This window comes from Chaetodon trifascialis, chromosome 3 (genome assembly GCF_039877785.1).
Source record: "Chaetodon trifascialis isolate fChaTrf1 chromosome 3, fChaTrf1.hap1, whole genome shotgun sequence".
In the NCBI taxonomy this organism is placed as follows: domain Eukaryota; kingdom Metazoa; phylum Chordata; class Actinopteri; order Chaetodontiformes; family Chaetodontidae; genus Chaetodon; species Chaetodon trifascialis.
The window spans coordinates 19,643,358-19,667,004 of record NC_092058.1 but is presented as its reverse complement, the minus strand read 5'-3'; the positions used below and the strand labels follow the sequence as shown (position 1 = coordinate 19,667,004).

Here is a 23,647-nt window from a genome sequence, read left to right as displayed (position 1 = left end):
CCTCCCGCAGGAGCACAGGGGAACAACAACATGTCAACATGTTCCCTCGTGGCACACAGCACCGGGGCTGTCTGTCAAAATAACAACTGCACAGAAAATCTAGGATTTTTCACGACTTTCTACTAATTTTGAAACAAAATGATTAATCTAGAAAACAGCCCTCCAATGAATTGATGATGACAATAATAATTTCAGCTCTAAAGTATATGTGGTACATATATTTAGATTTTTTTTTTTTTTTTCTTTTTGTGGCCAGTAACTCATTTGTAGACATGGAAATGTGCAGTGCTCCACATCCCATTATCTGGGATGTAGGTGCGTTGCTGTGTAAACAGACACATCAAGATTATGAAAATCCACTCAGGCTCTGAGACACCACCCAGAAGTAATGCTTCACCTTCTGTACATGAAAATCTTCAATAGGTACGCCAAACATAAGAACTTAGACAATTTATTCAAGTGACAAGCTTTCATGCTAATTTCATTTGTTTTTGTGCAGATAAAATGGCCCCACAGGACTTCAAACAACACATCAGGGTTAAGACTGGAGACTAAGAGATTATTCAAAAAACAGGCTTAATGTGTTAGAGAGGATTTTTATTTTTGAATATTCAAACTTTCGATCATGACATTTCACAGTCACATTATCACAGGATTTTCTGTTCTGGTACTCAATTGAAACGCACAAACTGCGGTGCTTCTTATCCACGAGCTTACAGTGACTAAAATCTTGTCCGAACATCAGAAACAGGAAGCACAAGAGTGACAAAAAAAAAAAATAGAAAAGGCTAGATTTCCGAAAAACAACATGTTCCATAATTAAATTTTCTAAAATAAACAGTTAAAGTCAAAATACAAATACCGCAAGAGGTTAAAAAGTTGACATTTCAGCTGAAGTGTAAACGCTGAGTGGAGGTGAAGCGTCAGCACTGACAGCAGTGGGAGAACGTTGTGTATGAACAGTGGAAGTTGTGGGAGGTAAAGAAGCTGAATGCGATTTCTGTTGCAATGATTCAGCGTTGAAAGAAATGTCAGCTGACGTAAAAAATATATGTTTGAACATTCAAACCTTCTGTTAAAAGACATGATGCGTTGTGCTTTGGTAGCAAAGTTCCCATTTGTGCAAACATATGAACCTGTGATACTTCAAATATTTAGGCATACTGTGGTTAAAACCTTGATCATTATAATGTAAGACACTGCAAACTGAAACAATTCAACAATATACAGACAGTTAATCAGCAATCATTTTAGTAATTGATCAGTCATTAATGGATTTTTTTCCCTTCACCTTCTCAAATGTGTAGAAATTGCTGGTTTTCTGAGTCTTGGATCATAGTTAACTGAATACCATCAGACATAACTGATGTGAGCTACACGTGCTGACAATTCTGACTAAATGATCATATGAATAATCAAGTAAATGATCAATAGATGAATCAATGACTAAAATAATCTTTTCAGTTTTGGAAATATGGAATTTGGAAAACAGTTCGACTAAACAGCTAAACATGGCAAATGTAAACTGAAATTCAACTTTGAATAGCATACAGGATGTGGCTGCCTCCAACAGTCGTTTCAAAGTATAAAAAATAATAAAGATTAAAACCAAATGCACATTCAATGAAAACATACTTGAATGATATAAATCTAACCCCTAAATTCCAGGCGTTCTAAACAATACTTGCAGTTCCACCAGATGCGCCTCGTCGTACTGAGTGGAATCTCCAGGAAACAGAATAAATGACCACAAACTTCCTCATAACAACACTGAATGAAACTCGTGACAGATTACATATTTGATCATGTCAGTTGAACATTTTTGGTCAAAAAAAATCAGTCGTTAACCGTCTGTTAAAACTCACATCCATCCACCTGAGGGGAACAGCATGTAGTGTGTAGCGTGAGGGTGCCGCAAGCACTCCACATGTAAAGTTATTTTAAACTAGACTTGGCAGGAAGTAATGGAAAAAGAAATAATCCAGCTTCTTCCTCATGATTTTCATGAGAGCCTTGTCTCGGTACAAGCGTTGAACCAGTATGTCTTCTTTGGAGAACACCAACAGATCACACCACGAAGTGCCAGCTACCATCATCTCTGCTTGGATGTGCCAATAGTATGAGTGGGTCTTCTTCAGTTGTAAGACTCCCTCCTGGCAGACCAGGAACCCGCAGTCAATGAAGCTCTGGAACTGGACGCATTTGACGAACACCAGCCCAAAACTGGGCTCCTCGTTGGGGTCGTACACCAACCCGTCAGGCATCACTCCTAGCCACGGAACAATGGGATGGACAATGAAACCGCAGGGGTACCAGTTGACGCACAGATTCTTACAATATACCCGAAGTGCTTCAGTCTTTGTTTCCATGTCTATCTCTGCCGACTCACACCTGGGGAGTCCTTTCTGTATCTTAAATATCAGGTGTTCCACCTGGCTCTGTCCTGGTTTAAATTTGCAGATCTTCCTGAAACAGCTGGTCAACCGCAGCTTCTGCAGGTCCAGTACTAAGTCCTGGCGTCCACGTGTGGAGTACTCCAGAGAGTCCGCTTCCTTCCAGGTGATCTGCATGACATTCAGCTGCTCCTGCTCCTTGGCACTAAGGGGACAGAAATCTGATCTTGTCTCTGTGTGGTAAGGCAGGGGAAGCTGCGGTCGAGAAGGAGCATCGACATGAGGCGTGTAATCCTGACTTGATGGCACAGGGAACTGGTATGACAGGGGGCAACCTCTGGGCACTCTGCCAAAAGCACAGTCCACCAAGTCCACCTCTGCTGTGAGGCCCATTTTGGTGATCAGAGGCTTCTCATCATCATCCTTGAAGGCTTCATTGAGCCTTGCCAAAAAAGACTGGCAGTCAGCTGGAGCAGCAATGAAAGGTTTGTAGGGTGTCATCCTGTATGAAACAGGTTAATATCATTAGCAATGTAAGCAAACAGGTGGAGCTAAAAAAAAAGCAGTCATTCACACTCTTACCTCGGCAATTCCACCATGGTTCTCTGCAGGGAGCACTTTAACTTCTTCTATTTTGGAGCAAGAGTTCCACCCAAGAAAAAAAGTCATTGTTTCATGTGAAAAACAAACCAGTTTGTGTCTCATTTGATCAAGATAACCTCAAGTTATATTTAAGCAAATGTCAAGCTCAAGTGAGCCAGAAGAGGCAAATCTGGATTTCTTGCTTTGAGAACTGCTTATGCAAATTTCACAAATTTGCTGAATTTCAGTCAAAGAGTGATTTAGCTTTGTGGTGTCAGAGTGACCTCTGGAGGCAATTCTGAAACTAAACACTGAAAAAGTGATCCTAAATAATTTACCCTTTACCATCGTCTGTAATCGCAGCTGTCAGCTGCTCTTTTTGATCTCTGGACTTTGAGGGCACTGAAACAAGCTTACCTTTTTTGGTGATGTTTTATTTTCTTTTTGAGGTTCCTGACTTCCACTTGTGCTTTCTCTCCTCCGGAGTAGCTGCTGTAAATCTGCGAAGGCTTCTGAGTTGGACGAGGACCAGTCCTCGAGTTCATTATGTGCCTCATATGTGGAGAGAGTGGTTGAAGAGTCCTGACTCCCGTCCTCCTCTTTAATGTGGTATGAGTCAGTGATGCAGGGCATGTTTGAGTCGTATTCTTCTGGGTCACTTTTCACACTATCTGGAGTGACATAGTTATCAGCGTCCTCCAGCTCTTGTTGTTCTTCTGGTCCCCAACTTATGTCATATTCAATTTGCTCTTCTTTAGGCGTCTTGGGCACCGGCTCAGATATTTGCTGGTCCATTTGGGTGTTCAGATCAGGGGACTCGCTGACATCTGTGGGTGCTGCAGTGTACTGACTGACATCTATCAAGGGCAAAAAAAAACTGAACATCTCTTGCTTCACTCTGAGTACAAACAGTCTATAGTTCGGACCCATTACAGCTGTAATTCCTTTTGTAACTTACACAACGTAAAAGGCAGGCTAAGAATACTCACTATGCCGACAAAACTTTCAGAGGGACATATAAATTGCATTGATGGATTATCATCATCATCACCAACTAGTACTTGCAGCTGTAAAATAAATGCAGTGGAGTGAAACATACGTTTTCTCCTGATAATGGAGTATACATCCATTTTGTTTTTAACTATGCTGCGTGCACTTTTTACCATTTTTAGCAATTCTTTCATTACACTCGTACATTCTAGATGTTCAACGCTTTTATCTTGTTTCTTTTGTTTTTCTAGCATATATGTGCATATTATCTGGTCCACAGCTGCAACAATTACTCAATTAGATGCTATCTATTACATAAATCGCATTGATTAATCGCTTTGAAAATTCTGATTCCATCTAACCAGTATTTTCTGGTTCCTTCACTGATCTTTGACAGTAAACTGAATATCTTTAGGTTGTGGACAAAACAAGACATTGAGGACATTATCTTGGGCTTTGGGAAATACTGACAGTACTGATTTTAACATTTTCTTACATTTCATGGACTAAATGAATAATCCATTAATCTAGATAATAATCCACAGAAGAGTTGATCATAAAAATCATCATTAGTTGCAGCCCTAATCTGGTCCTGCATGTTTCACTTCCAAAGTACTTCTACAGTTAGAATTATTAAGTAGCATGAAAGTGCTGAGCTCGACATCACTTCTCTCTGAAATTCCCTTTAACCACAACAAGCTCCCTCACAGTGACATCCAGCCCTGCATTAGCTAGACTGGATTAGCTAGCTAGCTCATGTTAAAGTCAATGCAGAGACACATGAACTTTGCTAAGATTCAGCGACTCAAGTTCAGTCGTAGCGGCTAACGTGAAAATGTGTCCGCCGAGACTTAAAGAATGAAACCAAAGTGACAAACCTATCCTCGGTAACTTTATCTCGGGGCTGAGCACCATGTGAAGTATGTTCCGCAGACGTCTGTTTTCCTCGTAATATGCCTCCACAATAGTTTCAACCTCTTCAAAAACCTCCACAGCGACGGCGGTAAAGCGCTCAGTTAGAAAGCTCCGAAAATGCTGGTGCCTGCTGTTGGACATCCTGAACTTTAATGTCACTTGAAACTAATGTTACATCAAAATATTTTGATTTCGGCTTCGCCTCCACTACTGCGAGCTGCAGCGCGCGCACAACCTCAAAAACCAGGAAGTAACATTGATGGCAGAGAAGCGACCGGAAGGCGAAAAGGGCACTTCCGTCGGGAAAATCCTGCTTTGGCATTTGGGCAGTGGATATTCAACTTGCCATATTAGCGCCCTCTTCAAGAGTATTAACTAACTAAGTAGATTTGGACCAGCTATGGTAGAGAGTCAGTTCGATAGAAAGCTTCCATGATTTCTTTATGTAGTCTAATTTTATCCATCATATTCTAGTACAGGTAATATATAATGATACAGAGGTCTATTACATCGATAATTTAATAAAACATGTAACAATGAGAATAAGGATTGAAATAAAATAAATGTATGGATTTAAAAAAAAAAAAATCAATGCAGGGTTTAAAGACAAAATTAATCATCAAACTATTTTTGAAAATTTGTGTTTTTAGTTGCTCTCATAGATAGTATTTGGGATTTGAGGTTTATTGAAAATTAATATATATATATTTTTTCTCTCTATTTGCCTGTGCATTTTTATGGTAACTTATTCAATCACAAGTTTAAAAAATAATGTTAAACTACCATCAATGTTATTTTCAAATATTATGAAGAAACGCAGGGAGAGAGATTCATTACCATATTTATTTTACAGCTGCATTAAAGAGTATCAGTAAGAAAGTTGAGAGTTGCATTTGTCAATAGCTGTTCACATTGCGAACAGAATTACAGACAGCTTGTTCTTTTATACGAAGAATGTGTTTTATGTCTAATTATGTTGGTATTACAGTAGATTGAAGACAAAAGGTCTTTTAAAGTGGCTGTATGCAGTGTCACTATCCTGTGAATAATACTTTACATCTTATATAGAATTTCAAAGGTCTGTACTGGGTGTTATCTGTTTTTATGGATACCACCTGCTGTGAGAGTAAAATGGGATGAATTGGTGAAAAAAGAAATTTTAAAAAGAAGCTACAAAAAAAGGAATTGTGTTGACATGAATGTGTATACAGAGACCAAAAGGAATAATTTCATCAAGGCTGACGATATGCTTGGACAAAACTGAACTGTCTGCCCTCCATTGGCCCCTCCTCCCCCTTCCTCTATTCTGTTTTCTTTACACAAAGACAACCCTATTTAGGTCTATGCACTATAAAAACAGATTTTGATAGATAAAGGGCCCCTCAATGAAATGGGACCTCAGATCTGGTCATAAAGAAAAAGGCAGTATCGTTTCAGTTGATCTTGTGATGTGGTTGTTTGGGTTCTAAAAAATACCCTAAAATACAGTGAACCAGGGGCCTTTGGGGAGAAGGTGCTTTGAGGCAGGGAAAAAATCCAGCTCTCATTAATGGTATCATGAGATACTTCCAACTGTAAACAAATAAAATGTGATATTTTGCCAAGAAAGTTTGCGAGATGACTGACAGGGTGTATTTTAATAGTCCTCCTACACTCAGAAAGGATTTTTTTCTCATTATTGCTTTACTTGGATGTTTGACCCAAACTGCACAGAACTATGTGTGTGCAGAGTTTGACACCAAAAGGCCGTTTTCACATTTATCCGCCAAAGAAGGAAGTTTGTCTGACTCTCCAAGGCACATCCAGCGAGAAATAACTTTTCAGTGTAGGAGTGAGAAGGAGACATTGTGTCCAGTGGTTACAAATGTTTTTATACGTCTTAAACTATGTCCAGAGGGGGGGTATTTAAATATTTAAACAACAACAATGATTACTCACCAAAAGAGGGCGATGATGTGACATTTCACTCACTAGCTGCCATAGCTCCGAAGAAGATGAAGAAGAAGACGAAGGGGCAGGCAGCTGGTGACAGTCAAGTGAACCGCTCCCCCAGCAGACAGTAAACTGGAGCAAACGAAGACCGCTTACCGGACATACCCCAGTGGGAAAACGTTGTCTGCTCACGGGAGGGACGTCTTACAACTTTGAGCCGATTGACTAGTTATTCTGTTTGGAGCAGGAGTTCAAGTAACGTTGTCGTTGCTGATGGCAAACTGAGTGAACACTGTTGCTTCGAGTTTTAGCATAAGTAACGTTGGCGTTAGCTATAACGTTAGGTATCGAGTAAGGAAAAGCAAGGTAATCTCAGTGTTTACGGTCGCATCGGGCAGCCCGTTGCTCGAGCCTGTCAAGGTATCAACAAAACGCCAGGTGGTCGGATACTTAGTAAGGATGGGTGACATAAACCCATCGACATCCCATGCTTTTCAGTCGGAGGTAAGTGTTTTATGCAACTGTTCTACAGTGAGTAGTTTGCAGCCAAGGCTAACAGCGTTAGCAAACGTCAACTTGTTCGAGGTTGTCAGCACACGATGTAGCAGCTGGCGAGTGGGTAGCGTTAGCTTACTTTGCTAATGTTGACATAACGTTAGCTACCGTTCTGGTGTAGGAATGAGAAGTTACACACGCAAAGCATCCAGACAGTCTTGGTTCAGACTGTCAGCTTTCATTACAAAAACTTCACTTTGTGTATGAGAATGAGTCATTGCCGTTACTTCGGGTGGTACCTGTGTCGTTACAGCTAGCATAACATTTCATCGGAAAGAAAACATTCCATCATTGCCGAGTATGCTAATGTAAACCATGGCTAACTATGTTAAGTGTCACACTCACGCAATCTGTTTTTATTACCTGTTAACACTTGATGCTTTTATGACTCTGTGACTCTTTGGTAGTCTTTCAGTCAATTTCAGTTTTGGCTTCATAGTTATGTTAACCCGGTTAAACTCCATCGACACTAGCTTGTAGCTAGCTTTTTAGCATTAACCTAACCTTAGTTACTTATTTGCTGTCTATTGCTAGCAGACCTAGCTACCATTAGCTGTCCTTTTCCGTTGTGTTAGTCGGTGGGGGTTGGTAGGGAGGCTCGCTGATGAGTCCAAAGAGGAATGTGTCCATACGATTAATCAACCCTCAGCATGTGTTTGTCAACATGTTAATTTTAATGTCGTCCCGTTTTGTTTCGCATCGAGCAGACTCTCAGTTGCAGTTTGCAGAGTAACGTCATGGTTGTGTGTCGATCAGCTTACGCTAATGTAAACGCCATGCCCGGACGTGTATGATTGATACATCTAACGTTTCGATGGCCTGACTGTTTCAGGGGTTCAGTCCGCCATACAGGAGGAGGAGGACAGTAGAGGATTTTAACAAGTTTTGCACTTTTGTCTTGGCCTACGCTGGTTACATCCCATATCCCCAAGAGGTGAGTAAATGAGGCGGGCAGTGCCTGAAAACACATCTTTACTTGAGCACCTGTGTTGATGCGCTGGACTGGCCAGGGTTTAAATATGAATTAAATGTTGATGAAATCAAATTAATATGCATACACAGTGGATAACATAATTCTAAAATTCACCAAAGAAGAAAAAAGAACTTAGTACCCACACTATGCTCAGTGAAATAATTTTTTTGTGGTTAAGTAATGAAGATAAAACATTTACAGAAAATCTGTGCAGCCTGAGAAAATCATTGGATGGATTTAAAAGCCAGTGTATGTCTGAAGCAGATATTCACTGACTACATGGATGCGAGAAAAAAAAAAAAAAAATCTGCAAACTCTTGAGATTCGCATCGAATGGTTTACACTTTGTGCTGGTATTTGTCTGTGTGCATACTATCTAACACACTCAAAGTTTGGATGATAAATCGTCCCTAATTTAGGGAGTCAGCATAAAAAGACTGCACGGGAAAACCCATGAACTTGCTTTAAGATTTGCGACCAATCTCATAATCTTGTTTAACATTAAGCCCTGAATTCACCTGTTTGCAGATAAGGCAGATCACTATATCAGTCCCCTGAGGTCCGATGAAGTAAGAGTCAGTCCATTTTTCCTGAAACCTCCTTTTCTTCTGAGCTATACAGCGGTTTTCCCATGGTGGCTTCTCTCTTTCGCATTAAAGTACAGAGTCATCCACCGAAATACAGCACCAGCACAGATGACAGAACATAATCCCTGCAGACACTCACGAGGTGCCACTGGTTGCCAGTTTTCATTCCAAACCTGACAAACACTCCAGGAGACAAAGTTTAACGCAGTACCCCTAAGTAGTGTATTGTATGCGGGCTATAGAAGGTGAAAATATTGAAATGGAATTATTAAAATATATTGCTCGCATTTCATGTCATGTTTGGGGGATGCACAAAATGTTTCTTAGGGCTGCCAGTGGCCCGCGGGCAGCACTTTGAGAACCCCTGTAGTCTAATAAGTAAATCACATCTTTTTTCAATCTTGAATTGTGTTCACTCAGCATTGGACATGAGACGCTGAGCTTTCTTCTGCTCATTGATTTGCGTCTTCTGTTTGGGGACAGGGAGGGAGATAGCCAGACAATGAGATTATCTTCAACAGATTCTTTTGTCTCTCTAGTTTCTCTGGCTCCAAGTGTTTATTTTAGTTTAAGCACGCCCTCTGTTAAGAGCTGACTATGGCCTTTTCTTACTATTCACATGGTAAGATTTCAGCTGCGACTGTAACAAATGGCTTGCACATGCAGCAAACTCCAACAGGTAAGAGCTTCTTGGGGGCAGTGATATCCTGGTAAAGTCTTCATGGCCTCCATAGCTTCAAGCTCCTCCTGACAGTCAACACTTTCTTTGAAACCAAAAACAGACAACACCCTTTTTTCAGTATGAGTCCAATTTCTTTTGTAAGAAGTGATGTGAAGTGACAAATTTACTTCCTCTTCCTCACTATTAGCAGCAGAGACTTCTAGATCCTGACTCATTTTATTCAAGTTGTGGTTGTTCCTTCGAAGGCATTTCTTTCCCCTGTTTCTTTCTAACATGTGCTGCATTTTTTTTTCATTTCCACCTTTTGTCTTTGTGGATTTTGCCACATGGTGCAATGCTCTCATGTCATTTGTTGATACTTGCTGATGTGTTTCGTGCACCGGGTCTCCTTGCTAATGCGAATATTTTTCATGTGAGAATGAGAGCTCATAGAGGTCTGAATGAAAATTAGAATATAAATAAATGTAGAAATAGCCTATCCTGACAGCCAAATGGTCTGAAGCTGCACACAGACCTCTAAACTAGTACCGTATGTCTTGCGTTCCTTGGTACAATGCCAATGTATTGATAGGTGATCAGGCATATTACATTCATCCTATTGTTGAGTGGATGAATGTTTGTCAAGAATTGGCACACATTTTTATCTCCTGCTCCATACTTCTCCTTTTATTGTTACAGGACTCTCCACTGCGCAGCAGTTCCAGCCCCCCCAACAGTACAGGCAGCACAGCTGACAGCGATGGTTGGACCCCCGGACCCCCAACCTCCTGCCCTCAACGCCCTTCCAAGGTCACACAGGACAGGAGCAGGAAACGTCCACAGCCAGGAGCCCCACTGTCCAGTCACCCCAAGAAAGATGTGAGTTGAATTGATGTTGCATCATCAGGCTTTATATGTTCACCTTCATCCCTTTTGACACACATGCCCCTTTTTTCTCCTCTGCAGCACACAATCAACACCCTGCACCCGGATGATCGCAGGAAAGCTGACAAGCAGAAGAAGAAGAAAAGGCGAAAGGAGAGGGAGCATTCGGCTGGGGACGAGAGCGGGGTTCAGCAGGCCCACTCGCCAGTTCCAGAGCTACCGTACCCTGACTCCTTTGGTGGCCGAACGATCAAAGAAGAGCCTGAAGAAGATATCAGCATTCCCCTCCACCCCCAGCGTCTGCCTAGCCCAGCCCCCTGCAAGGAGGAGCCCAAGGAGGAGCGTCGGCGCTGGGATGGTCAAGATCTTGAAGAAGGGGTGGTAAAGGTACAGAAGGTGGAGGGCTTCTCGGGAAACCGAACGGTGTTCCGCCAGGGGAAACAGGTGGTGTTCAGAGACGAAGATGGATCAGGAGAGGATGAGGACATCATGGTAGACTCAGGTAAGGTTTTTTGTACTGGTGTTTGTTTCACAGCTACAAGTTTGACAAAGTGACCAAGCTTAACTCTGCGTCTGCTCTGTCCCGTCAGACGACGACTCGTGGGACCTGGTGACATGTTTCTGCATGAAGCCTTTCGCAGGCCGGGCCATGATCGAGTGTAACAAGTGTCACACCTGGATCCACCTGTCATGCGCCAAGATCCGCAAGAGCCACGTGCCAGAGACATATGTGTGCCAGAGCTGCCGAGAGACACATGGAACCCCAGACACCCGCCGCTCCCACCGCTCACGCGTAGCCCCCAGCAAACATCTGCTGGACTGACCCCCAGGCCGAGCCCTGAACTCTGACCCCCTTCTGCTTCTGCTTCCCCTCCACCTGCCGGACTGACCCTTCCTCAAATATCAGGTCTAGCACCCTTCAGTATGTGTCCTTCGTGGTCAGCCAAGAATCCACATTTTCTATAAACACTGTGGTGGACCTATCCCAAGCCCTTATCCCATTTGAAAACAGTCTGAGTGCTATTTTAGAGTTACTAAGGTTTGTTTCTGCTTCCCTACAGACTCTGTGCGTAAGGCAATCACTGAATGGATGTCTGTCTGTAGATGACATTAGCATAGCAGCAAACCGCTACTGTTGGGACTTGGTGTCTCGTGAACACTGGAAACATTTGAACTGCCATATTAAGAGAATACCCTCACAACTGCCACCCACTATGGTGCATGCTGGGATTTGTGGGAAAGACAGTTTGCACTTTTCTCACTTTTTTAAAAAACATCCATCTGACCCTCCTGTCACAGGGACAGGTATGTCTCTCTGGTTAAACTGGATTTGATTTCTGTTAGATGCCTCTATTAATGTTACACAATCAACAGTTTAAAATGAGAATACAACATTAGCCTTGTGTTAATTGCTTCAGGTGGTGCTATAGCATTAAGCTGAGGTGTAACCCAGTAGAACAAAGATTTAGGACACGAGGCTAGAGTCTGCATCAGCTTCATCTGTTTTGTTTTATAAGACATTGTGAATGGATATCATCGAGGCTTTAAGCCCGTACATCTGAACCAAGCGCTCGTTCCTCTTCCTTTTACTTCACAAACTGTCTTCCAGCCTCGGCTACTCCTCGGCTACATGACGTCTCTTGGCCACAGAAGGAGCTTTCACACACTTTTCAGAAACATTTAAACAGTGTTCTTATTTCACCAGAGTTGTCTCTGAGGAGATTTTTTTTTTTTTTCATAATAAATAACTAAAAAAGCCAGATAACTGACAAGATTCAGATGACACGAGTCGTTTTCACTAAAGGTGTTTTCTGTTGCCTCTGGTCTGTGTCTTTGCTGCATTCATGACCGTTCATTTTCCAAACTGTTATTTAAGTACACATTTTTGTTTTCAGCTGTTTTGTGCTCATGACAAAGGTTTCAGAGACAAGTATATTTATAGAAGGGAACTCCTTTGGCCGTCCTGTTTAAGTATCAACAGAATAAAAGCTATCTTAACTGGAATAGTGTTAGAAAGATTCTCTCAAGAGTCCAGTTGAAATTATGCATGTGAGTGTGTCTGTTTGTTTGAATGGTTAATGCTGTGTGAGGGTGTTGGCAATGCATGTGCTGCTACGAGTTGTCTCAACTAAGCTCTATGACTTTTGTTCTTTTGTAAGATGGTGAAATGAAATCTTCAAAAAGGGCCTCTCTTTTTTTTTTTTTTTGTCTCTGAAGGATCGGATCAGAAGAACAGATCTCAGTCTCTTGTCACCTCTCACCAACCTTTTCACAGCAGTATTCATTTGCATCCATATGCAACGGGTTTCATGGAAAAAAAAAACTTTTTTAGAGCTTTTTTCTCTCTAAAACTTGCATTTGGATGAAAGAATTTAAGCTTATTCATGTGCCATCTGCTGTCGTTTCTGATTATATAAAAGCCATACTGTAGAGTGACAGATTTTTGACTCAGAACCTTGGATATTAGTCCAGGATGAGGTTTTACAATGCAGAATCAATGACTTGACCAGGGAACGACTAACACACACACACACAAAATGAATGTCTGGTTTGTAAAGAACACAAGACTTTCCAAGAGTTTAAAGTGGTTAAGCTCATCTCTGCACTCTTCTGGTATTTACCAATGTTGGTTAACTGGTTTGTACCCAGCATTCACCCAGGTTGTGATTTTTTGAGACATTTCAAGACCTAAAATCCTTTGCTGTTTCTCAGGACATTCATGTCTTGAAGAGAACCTGAAGACACCTTCAGGCATAAATTTCTGATTTTAGTCCACGTCTTAAAGACATCAGTGTAATTCATGTTAACAATGCTCTTTGTGATCCAGCTCGTTTGCTTTGATCCTGGGTTGTCCTACCCCCTTATTGAGAAAGCGTTGTCTGTACTGTGGTGCAAACTGTTTCTGTGAAACTATTGTAAACTATTGTAAATAAAGAGTTACCATTTTAACTTGTTGCTTCTTGTCTTTTACAATGCAGTGCATTGTGTCTTAAACTGGCCGGTCCATCTAGAGCGCTCCTGAAATCAAACAAGAATCCGATTGGTTCATATTTATTATCGTCTTTACAGGACAGAGAACACAGGCTCCTCAGCCACACAGCACATGTACATACTAACGTGAGTCTGTTTGGATGGTGGACTGGAGTGAAGCAGCAGGGAGCAGTCTTTCTGCTGGCCTCATGGTGGCACTAGAGCAGAGGTGAACAGCTGACCTGTCAAAATTCTTCACAGCACACTTTCAAAGCAAAACAGAGAAGACAAACTACCAACAGAATCAGTGCAAAATGGCTGCTGTAATGGCGACCCCAACGCAAGACCACTCTGGATCTCACTGGAGAGACATTCCTCCGTCTCAATGCTTTCATCTGCTGATTTTGTATGTCACCTGCAGCCATGGCAAAAACCAAAATCAAAGGAGGGCTCCATATTAAGTCTACAGGACTTGTCACTACTTGTTAGATGCAAACTCTGGAGTTCAGTAAAAGTGTGCAGCTTCTCTTAGAGGCTTCAGCACTGCTTTGATGACAACTAGCTTCTTTTTATTTGCTTGAAATACTGTGCATTTTGTGCAATATATCACCTTTGTATTCAATAAAATACCATTTGTATCCCACAGTTGTGGGTTTGCTAGTGTTTTCAGAGTATCCTCATAGCCTATAACAGATATAAATTACTAACTCTTTTGCTTTGTTTCCCTTCATAGTTACAATGTGGATCCACCTTTACAACTACTGACACATAAACAGATTGGGATAGGTAATACAGTCTGGATAAATAGGGGTTCACAATTGTAGTGTGCATTTAATGTAATGTGCATTTGATATTACACCTATCTATATCTGAAGAGAAAGTGCATCGTAGGATTTTCCCCATGTCTACCTCACCTCTGAGTAAGTTCAGTGTGTGGATTATCACATAACAGCCCTGGCTTACAAGTATGGTTTCAGCATCTTATACATTACCATGTGTAAGAGGTGGCAAGGCATTAGCAGATTCATTCATTTAAATATTTTTAAATTTAAAACGCAGGGACAGAGATCAAACTAACACATATGGCACAGGACTAGTGTGCAAATAAAGAAACAAAAACAAATAAATGTTGCTGTGTAAATGTGCCACAAATGGCATCTGTGTGGCTCAGATCAGCTTCAGTAAGTTATTGTCTGTCACAGTGACTGCCTCAGCAGCAAACACAACCTTCAGGAGAGAAAGCGTCGACCTACGCCCTCTACTGGTCGCATCCCAACCCTGAACTGGGGCTCTGTGCTGGATGAACATCGGTGAAATCCGCACTGTAACCTTCACTGCGTAAAAAAAAATCAGTTTTGGCTGCGACTGCACAGAGATAATCGATAAGCGCCGACACAAATCAAATCTAAGTGGAATTACGGCCTTTAAATTGCAGTCTAGCCTGAGATATTAAAAAAATCAGTATGAAGAATCCGAGCCCGCCTCTCCCTGGTTGGATCTCTACCATCAAAGGGCATCTCTATCACTTTCCCTCCCTGTACAATCCCTCCCCCGACCTCCACATCCCAATCCCCTCACAGATAGAAGTTTTGAGCACCAGTTTACACATGTTGACTGGCACCCCCACGAGCAGCAGCCATGTCACTAAAAGGCATAATAAATGAGGATGAGAACAAGTAAACGAAAACACGAGTCACACAATCAACCCTCAGTCCTGGAGTTACTCTAAACATTTGCACGAGTCAGTGAAATGAATGTTATAACATTATTAGATTGGAACCTACAGTGACACACACACGCAGGACAAAGACTACAATGATATGGGGTAAAACTACAGCTCGTCTGTATACTCTCGACATGTTAATGTCAAGACACATCTTTAAATGGATCACTTTTAGCTCATCGTTGATGGGAATGCTCACCACGTCCGCGGTGACCATCGTCCCTCTGTGTAGTGCATATTTAAAACTATGTTCAGGGCCAATGTCTGCTCTCCTACGGCAGGCAGATGTTTGAGCAGCCCTGTCAGGTGTGGCAGACTAGAGACACAAAGGCGTGACACCTTTTTGAAGCTCTGAGCTGACTCCTGTATTCCGCTGAACCTCGGAGACGGCCCACAGGAGAGGGAGGAGTGGAGGAACTCGTTGGACAGATTCACTAATGCCACGGCAGGAGAGGACCAGAGGAGAGAAGCAGACTTATTGCTGATGTGTCCCCTCTGTTCTTGGGTTCTTCTGTTTACACAAAGTCTGTTTTGATCTGTATTTGCCCTCTGGTGCTCCAACGCGGCGCGCTCCTAAGACTCAGACTCGATTCTGTGAGCTGAAAAGACAAAATAATATATCATTTCAACATGGATGCAAGCATATACTGTGGGCTGTAGCCTCGCTGCCATTAGTGTGCAGCTACATTATAATAATACTGGGTCTTGGGTAAAGTGGCTGCATACTAACATTGCTTGGGTATCCGTAGTGAATCAGTGTCTGCAGAGATGACTTGGTGCATGACACCTCTGAACTGGTACAGTAATTTAAGACTCTTCTCCTCTCCTACACAGGGGTCATAGAAGCCTGGCAGTCCTGCCTGTACACAGAGAAACAATGCATATGCGTGCTTACAGACCGTATGTATTGTATGATTGTATTAACCGTCTCCTTTTCTCTGCCATTCAATTGTTAATAAACTGTTACTTAATATTGTTTTATATCTCCAGTTGGTGTTTCTAAATGCTGTGGCAAACAGCGTCCCATGCTAGGAGCTCTGCTTCCAACTGCCATTTATTCCTTTGTGTGTATATTTGAACACTGTCCTGTGTGGAGACTACGCTAGTGTGCATCTGTTCATGCTGGTCAAATTTAAGGAAGTAAAGACTCACATCGTGTTATAGTGATACACACCAAGGAGTATACAGCAGTCAGCAGCAGGGGTCGTAATGTGCCCCCCATACGCGTATGCAGGCGTAAAGAGCAGCATTCACAAACAGCGACTGTCATTTGCAACAACATTTCAACACACAGCTGCCGATATATAAAACTATATACACGTATTAAAACATTGAATGGCAGGTTAGAGGACTGAATAATGACCTGATCGGCCTGGTTGTAGATAATCAAATGGACGCCTTGCCATGTAAACACACACACCTTAGAGGACTCGGTGAGGATGAGCTTGGAGTCCTTGACCAGGCACTGCAGAGGCACAGTGACGTCGATGACCTTTGCTTTGTCCTGCTTCTGGCTCGTGTCTGACACAAACTTTCCATACCAGGCATTCAGGATGATCAGACCTAGACAGTAACATACAGCGTCAGTGTTAAGTGCGTTCATGTAACTGTGTGTGTGTGCAGATATATGAACGGTGATGCTCAGTTGAAACCACAGAGCCGTACAGGCAGACGGAAAAATGGACAGAGCACCGGCGGCACTTAATGCATGACAGACATGAGGAGCAGACAATTGTGAGACTTGCTGCTCCTAAGTTTGCTATTTCTAGCTCTGCTTCTTAGACGGAGCATCCAGGAGATGCTGTGAACACATCCCATGGAGAGTTTGACTCTTCAAATAATCGCATGCACCCTCTCCACAAATATAACAGGAAATCCATTAGCACACTGAAATCATAGTTTTAATTTATGCCAGTGTACACTCTGGTGTTCTGAGCACAGACTTACGTAAACACTGCAGCATGGAGATGAGGCTACTTCATCATCACTTGCTTCACAGCAGTGGATGATGGAAGTCAGACTTAGAAAAACAAGTTCCTGGAGCTACAGTATATTACGAAGTGAACAGCAACCACGAGATGTGTGTTTAAATTACACACTTGGATTTTTACCAAGTTTTGACTGCTGGCTGTAATCTAAAAAAAAAAATTTCTCAGTGTCTCACCCTGCCGTAGCATCTGTGTGTATGTGTGTGTCCGTGTGTGTTCCCTCACCCATCTTGGATTCTTCCGCTTCTATGATTCTCCTCACAGACTCCTGCATCAGCAGAACCTGCAGGGGAGCCGGGGGAGAAAGACGAGGAGGAGGAGGAGGAGGAGGAGAAGGAGGAGGAGGGGGGTGATAGAGACCAAAATAGAATAGGAGAGAGGATTTCAGATGAGATGAGGAGAGCTGAACCTAGAAACAGTGATCAATGATCCCCCGCACACAACCGATCGCTGTGTGGCTGCATGTGAGTGCGAGTACTCACGGCAGACTCTGCCTCCTGCTTCTTCTTGGCGATGTCTGTGGCGGAGCTCTTCCTCTGCAGCTCCAGCTCTCTGAGAAGCACAGAGACAGACAAAGCAGACATCAACAATCACCCACTGGGATTCACTGCTCAGCCTCTCTGTGATGATGATGATAAGTGTGAAAGAATCCCTGATAGTATTCACTACAGCATAGCCAAAACGTTGCATTTCTGCCCAACTCCGGCTGTGTAGCTGCCTTCAGCCACCGGACGAATCAAACTATTCCTCATACATGCAGAAAGAATATGTTAAATATTTCTACAACTTTCTCTCCAGGCACTCCGGTTTCCTCCCACAGACCAAAAACATGCTCAATAGGTTAATTGGTGACTCTAAAATTGTCCTTAGGTGTGAGAGTGAGTGTGAATGGTTGTCTGTCTGTATATGTTGCCCTGCGATCGGCTGGCGACCGGTTCAGGTTGTACCCCACCTCTCACCCGTTGACAGCTGGGATTGGCTCCAGCCCCCCCGCAACCCCGAAAGGGATAGTCGGGTATAGACAATGGATTTCTACGACTGTAACAAAGTGAGATGCTGCTTGAGTTAATGAGGACAGGAGGTGAACTGACTGCTCTTTCTGTGCTTGTGTGTATGGGATGATGATCAGCCTGTGGATGGCCAAATAGACCAGCAGGGGCCCCACAGTGGCATAGAAGACAGCACTGGGCAGCAGCTGATCTGTCAGGTGGACTGGAAACAGGTACGTTTGACTGGCACGCGCCAACCTGCGTGGAAACACCAGCACAAACACACATAGACATCAGATAATTATGCAGGGAGGTAAGGACCCGCAGAGGAATGACATCATATTTTGGGCTGGTCAGTACTTGATCTTGAGTGTGACTCCCTGCGGGACCCCGATGCTGACAGTGGCTGACAGGACACTGTGTCGGCTGATCTTCCTCTCTGCTCCATATTCCACCACGGTGCCAAACCAGCCTGTCCTGCAAAGGGAGGAGCACAAAGATGAACAAAGACCATGAGAGTCAGGCAGCGACAGCGGGGCCGAGTAAATTATACAGCCAGGAAAGTCAAACATTTTGCAATCACATATGTGTGGCTAGTGGCTAATGGTAGAAAGACTGCATTTACATGGCACTTTTCTAGTCTAATCAGCCTCCTGAGCCCTGATTTTCTTTTATTATGAGTTTAAGTCTTTTTATATTTTTTTAGTATATTGTATGCAGTTGCATTTGATCTCCTGCAGCTCTTTTAATGCTGCTTATGTCCTGCCGTTGTCTTTTATTTTCCTGACTGTGACAAGCACTTTGGGTTTCTTTCTTGAAAATGTGTTCTATAAATGAATTATTGTTATGAACTAAAATAGAAAAAAGAAAAGTTCAGATTTTTTTTTACAATATCTGAAGTGCAGCCCAAAGTTAATGAAATAGGTGATTTGCAGGTCACATAGTTAAACGGTTTCTACAGGATGTTTGATTAGTTCTCATGTTCTGTTCACTAATGATCACAGAACAGTTCTTTTTTTTTTTTTATCTCGACATAACTAGGAATTATAAAAAAGAAATAGCTTTCTTGTAATTCTGAGACATTTTTTCACAATGTCAGTGAAAAAAAGCTTGTGATGTAAAACCAATAGCAAGAATTAAAAATCCCCTTTAAATCCTTCACTTAAAGAATAACCTGTTACCAGGCAGAGAGGCAGTGCTTTCAGCTCTCAGCCATTTTTTTTTGTCTGGTAAACCAGTTGATTTACAGAGGAAAAAGTCCTTTGAGACGGGATAAGCAGACAGACGTACTTGACAGAGCCTTTAACTTTAGTCTGGTCCTCATCCTGGAACTTGTACTGGTAGCTCATCATCAGATAGGAGTGAGGCACCCCCAGCTGGATGGGGTGGAGTTGGGAGAGAAGTAAAACAGTAAATACAGTGAAAAAAAATAGCAAATCTAAGAGTTAAGTCAAATTTCAGTTGCAGTGCAAACCATGCACTGTATGTGCCTACAGTGTAAATGCATGTGTGTGTGTCTGTGTGTGTGTACCTGCAGAGCTAGAGTAAAGTGGCTGCTCTTCGTGTCTCGGACCAGGCTGGTGGTCATGGCGCTGTTGGGCCCCCAGCGCCACTGCAGGTAGCCCATGGTGTTCTGGTCCAGGTGGCGCGCTGTCATCAGAGAACAGCTTGGCCTCAAACCTCGAGGAGAGAACTGCAAACCGCACTGTGCTGTCAAGAAACTGGACAGAGGAATGACAGAGCGTAAAAGAACGGCAGAGCAAGAGAGGAGACGGCTGTTCATACGCTAATACAGCTTGTATCATCGTCCCGTTTATCAAACAGTCAGGCCTTACCACCGAGGAGTTACGTTGCGAAACACCTTTAACCCAATGAGAGGTCCAAGTATGTCCCCTGCCCCAAACTCCACCTGCAGAGACAAATGCACAGAAACAAAGAATCTGTATCATCCCATCCGAACATTTAACACTCAAAAAGCCTCTTCAAAGAATGACTCCATAGGCTGTACTTTATATTTGTGATTTACACTGTATATTGCACGTACATTGTGGTTTGTCTCTGAGTGTGTGTGCATGTGTGTGTGCTTACCTCTCCCCAGCCCTTGGCTGATGTAACTCTCCGTACGGTCATGTTTATGTTGCCCCCTCCGTTCCCGTTGTGTGTCGAGAGTGAGCCAGACAGCACTGCTGTGTCAGAGTTCGTCAAGGGGGCCTGAGGAAAGACAGGAAAGTTGCGCCTGATAAAACAGAGAAAACCACAGTGACCCTGGCCCTGGTACTGCGCTGTGTGGAGGGTAAATGCTAAGCAAGAGTGTGTTTTGTTTATGGAAATCTCCGCAGCCACCATCAATTAAAGTCTGGTTACGTGATGTTTTAGGTCTTCTGACCTCATTGGAGACCATTACTTAAATATCTCGAGGAGCTACCAGCTCGGGAAGTTTCTTTGTAAAAACTCACTGCATGTCCATACATAAACTGCCCATCTGTGCCAGCGGCAAATATCTGCCCCCCAGGAGCTATCCTTCCTAAGACACTCCAGCACAACAAATCTGTTTTGATGACTGAGGAGCAGGCAGCCATTGATTTCTACCTTGTAATGTTCAGCACTAGCAATTTATTTTTATATTTCAATTTAATCATTATTGTGTAGGTATATGTGTATTTTGGTAAATGTTTATAGATTTATTTATTTTATTTTATTTTTTAATAGATTCTTTTTTACACTGAGTGTGTGTGATATATTTTAATCATATTAAACTTCTATGGGTTTTGGGGGGGGTGGATGGGAAGGGTGGATGGGGAGGAAGGGTGGGGGGGTGTTCATTTAAGTTCACTGAATGTTTAAAAAAGAAAAGAAATTACACTCATTGTATGTATTTTATGACTGTGTCTGGCATTTTACAAATAAAGTTAATTTTAAAAAAAAGTGTGTTTTTGTTGCACCTCTATGGACTGGGAAATATGCATCTTGTTGATTTCAATATGAGGAAACCCTCCTCCTGGCATCTCCTCAAAGTCCTCATCATAGCGGTCAAACAGGTCCGTTGCATCCACACCCACGCTGATGGTGCCCTGAATAATGAAGAAGTGAAGAGATTGGCAGACTAATTAAGAAAGAACGGAAAGGGTGAGGGACATAATGAAATGAGTATGGAAACTATCCACAGTCAAAACTGAGTTATGTTACACAATGCATTTAATATGTCTATAAAAGTGAGGCCCACTCAGAAAATAGTGTGAAAGTAGCAAAGTTGACTAAACAATGTGCTGTAGATGTGAGTGAGAAAACCTTGGGGTTAGTTCTTTGCTGCAGTCTCCTCTCTTCTCGTTCTCGCTGCAGCCTTTCATACTCCTCTCGAATTTCTGCTGGAGTTCTCTTCCTCTCCACCACCTACACAGCACCATCGCCATAAGATATTGGTTGTGAAGATTATGTTAATTCTGCATGTATAAGGTTATGTTAGACAGAGTGAATACCTCCCAGCCTTCCACCTCCAGCCCTTTCTTCCCAAAGATGTCATAGATGGCTCTGGAGTGAGCATCGCTCAGCACTGAGGGGAAAGAGGCAAGTAAGAGTTCAGCTTATGGAGATGTTTTCAGTTTTTATCTTGAAGTTTATGTGTTTTGTGTGGTCAGTATTAATGCCCTGGTCCTGTTTCCACTGTCACTGTTTAATTTCATCTATTTTTTCAAATGAAAATGCCTTCATTTCCAGTTGGTGGAGACCCGAAAGCGTCCGTACCTTCATATGCCTGGTGCACCTGGTTGAAAAGCTGCTCGGCCTGGCTTTTGAGCTCCGGGTCTCGATGTTTGTCAGGATGGTAGAGCATACACAGCCTCCGATACGACGCCTTGAGCTCCTCTAATGTAGCCTGTGAGCAGAGAGAGGACAGCTCTCACTCCTGAACAGGGCTGCGACTCACAGCTATTTTCATTACTGACTGATTTTTGTCGCTAAACTTTGCTAAAATTGCTAGTTCAGTTTAAAGGTACTATCAGACACATCAAAGCAGGAAATCTTCACTTTTGAGAGACTACAACCTGCTTTGTTGTTTCATTTTTGCTTGAAAATAACTGATTGTGAAAACATTGCAGATCAATATTCACTTAATGGTCCGATCGATTATTCGACTTATTTCAGCTCCATTCATACACTCTGCATCAACGCATCTTGTTTCTAAAGAGAGTGAAAAGCAGCAAGCAGGCCACCGACATCAGACAAGAAATTAAGCGCGTGTGAATGATCATCCTGCTCGGCTCTGGTGTCAGTAACGACCTTATGCTACCTGACTATAAGTCTTGGTCAGGCCTCTCAGTCTCTCCACTTAAATGAAAGCTGAGATTTGGGAAGGTGCACATCGATGCAAACATATTATGCAAATACCCTCTTCAGAGCACAAACACTGCCTGCATTCAAGTTAAGTGGTTGCAGCAATATCCTTCTTGTTCATGCCCCTGTAGCATCAACCGGGTCTCAACCCCCACGGATGATGGAGCTGATGAAGAAGACCGTTTTCAGCAGAAGGATGATGCACCGACTCCAGACCACGTACCCCCATGGAAATCTACACAATAGTCACGGCGAAAGGTCAGTCACCCTTCGGTGCCGCTGTAAAACACACAAAAACGTACCTCTTTCCTGACGTTGAGTAGAGAGTAATAATCCTGATTATTAAACTCAAAATCATCATCTAAGGACGCCGCCATGTTTGCGTTTGGTCCTGTCCCGCCCACCCATCCAGTGCCCTGGAAGCTCATTGGTCAGGAGGAAGGATTGGTCGAGGAGCGGAAGTTGTACTGTCGCCCTCTGCTGGTTGTGTTTGAGCTCAGCGTGAAAGAGATGTGACGCCTTCATGCAAGGAGAAATACAATTATGAGGAGCGTTTTTTTCCTCTCTTCAGAAGGTATTGTATCTGTCCGTGTGTAAAAAAAAACAAAAAACACTTCAGTCCTTCTAGTTTTCTTTCTCACTGAGAACAGCTGCAGGCTATTATCTCGTCTCGTGGCGAACGCTAGTTCTCAGTGCTGATAGGCTGAACAACCACATTCATTAACATGGCTGTTAATTAGACTTTACGTTATCTTATCTGAAGTACTTTTACGTACAATAAGGTAATTATTAAGAATGTTATATGAAAATCCAAGTTTTAATGTCAATTCATACTCTCTCTTTGGTATATACTGTCTGTCCCCAGATCAACTAATGACAGCCTTAAAACTACTTTGATACTGGGCCCCTCTTTTAGACAGGTCCTCAAGGTCAGGTAATAAAGCAGGACCACCAAAAGCTCTTATCATGTCTGTTCATATTGTGCTTTAATAGTTCATATTCACTAGCACAATTACAAATAGTTGAATCACCACAAAGTAATTGCTACAATGGGAATCAGGGGCTTTTGGGGGGGCATTGGGGGCCTGGGCCCTGGCGCAGTTGCCCTGTTTGCATGTGGTTGTAGAGATGGAAGATGCTTTGTTACCTAAGTATAAGTAACAATACCATCCATC

The 23,647-nt window shown here is 42.6% G+C and overlaps 3 protein-coding genes across 3 annotated transcripts; 1 reads left to right on the top strand and 2 right to left on the bottom strand.

Moving 5' to 3' along the window:
* Positions 1-581: 581 nt before the first annotated feature.
* Positions 582-5,118, bottom strand: LOC139329093 (uncharacterized). Its single transcript, XM_070959232.1, has 4 exons — positions 4,844-5,118; positions 3,393-3,832; positions 2,976-3,022; positions 582-2,895 (listed from the first exon to the last, which is right to left on the bottom strand). Exons 1-4 carry the CDS (start codon positions 5,019-5,021, stop codon positions 1,941-1,943), a joined length of 1,620 nt encoding a protein of 539 aa, XP_070815333.1. The 5' UTR covers positions 5,022-5,118; the 3' UTR covers positions 582-1,940.
* A 1,760-nt stretch (positions 5,119-6,878) lies between these two features.
* phf13 (PHD finger protein 13) lies at positions 6,879-13,420 on the top strand. The gene is made up of 5 exons (XM_070959755.1): positions 6,879-7,316; positions 8,200-8,301; positions 10,288-10,467; positions 10,555-10,975; positions 11,064-13,420. Exons 1-5 carry the CDS (start codon positions 7,272-7,274, stop codon positions 11,294-11,296), a joined length of 981 nt encoding a protein of 326 aa, XP_070815856.1. The 5' UTR covers positions 6,879-7,271; the 3' UTR covers positions 11,297-13,420.
* An 89-nt stretch (positions 13,421-13,509) lies between these two features.
* LOC139329278 (dnaJ homolog subfamily C member 11-like) lies at positions 13,510-22,900 on the bottom strand. The gene is made up of 16 exons (XM_070959482.1): positions 22,775-22,900; positions 21,885-22,014; positions 21,620-21,693; positions 21,432-21,533; positions 21,086-21,214; positions 20,232-20,354; positions 19,979-20,052; positions 19,675-19,864; positions 19,434-19,519; positions 18,504-18,620; positions 18,246-18,401; positions 17,637-17,706; positions 17,380-17,437; positions 16,587-16,729; positions 15,897-16,026; positions 13,510-15,765 (listed from the first exon to the last, which is right to left on the bottom strand). Exons 1-16 carry the CDS (start codon positions 22,898-22,900, stop codon positions 15,740-15,742), a joined length of 1,734 nt encoding a protein of 577 aa, XP_070815583.1. The 3' UTR covers positions 13,510-15,739.
* Positions 22,901-23,647: the final 747 nt, after the last annotated feature.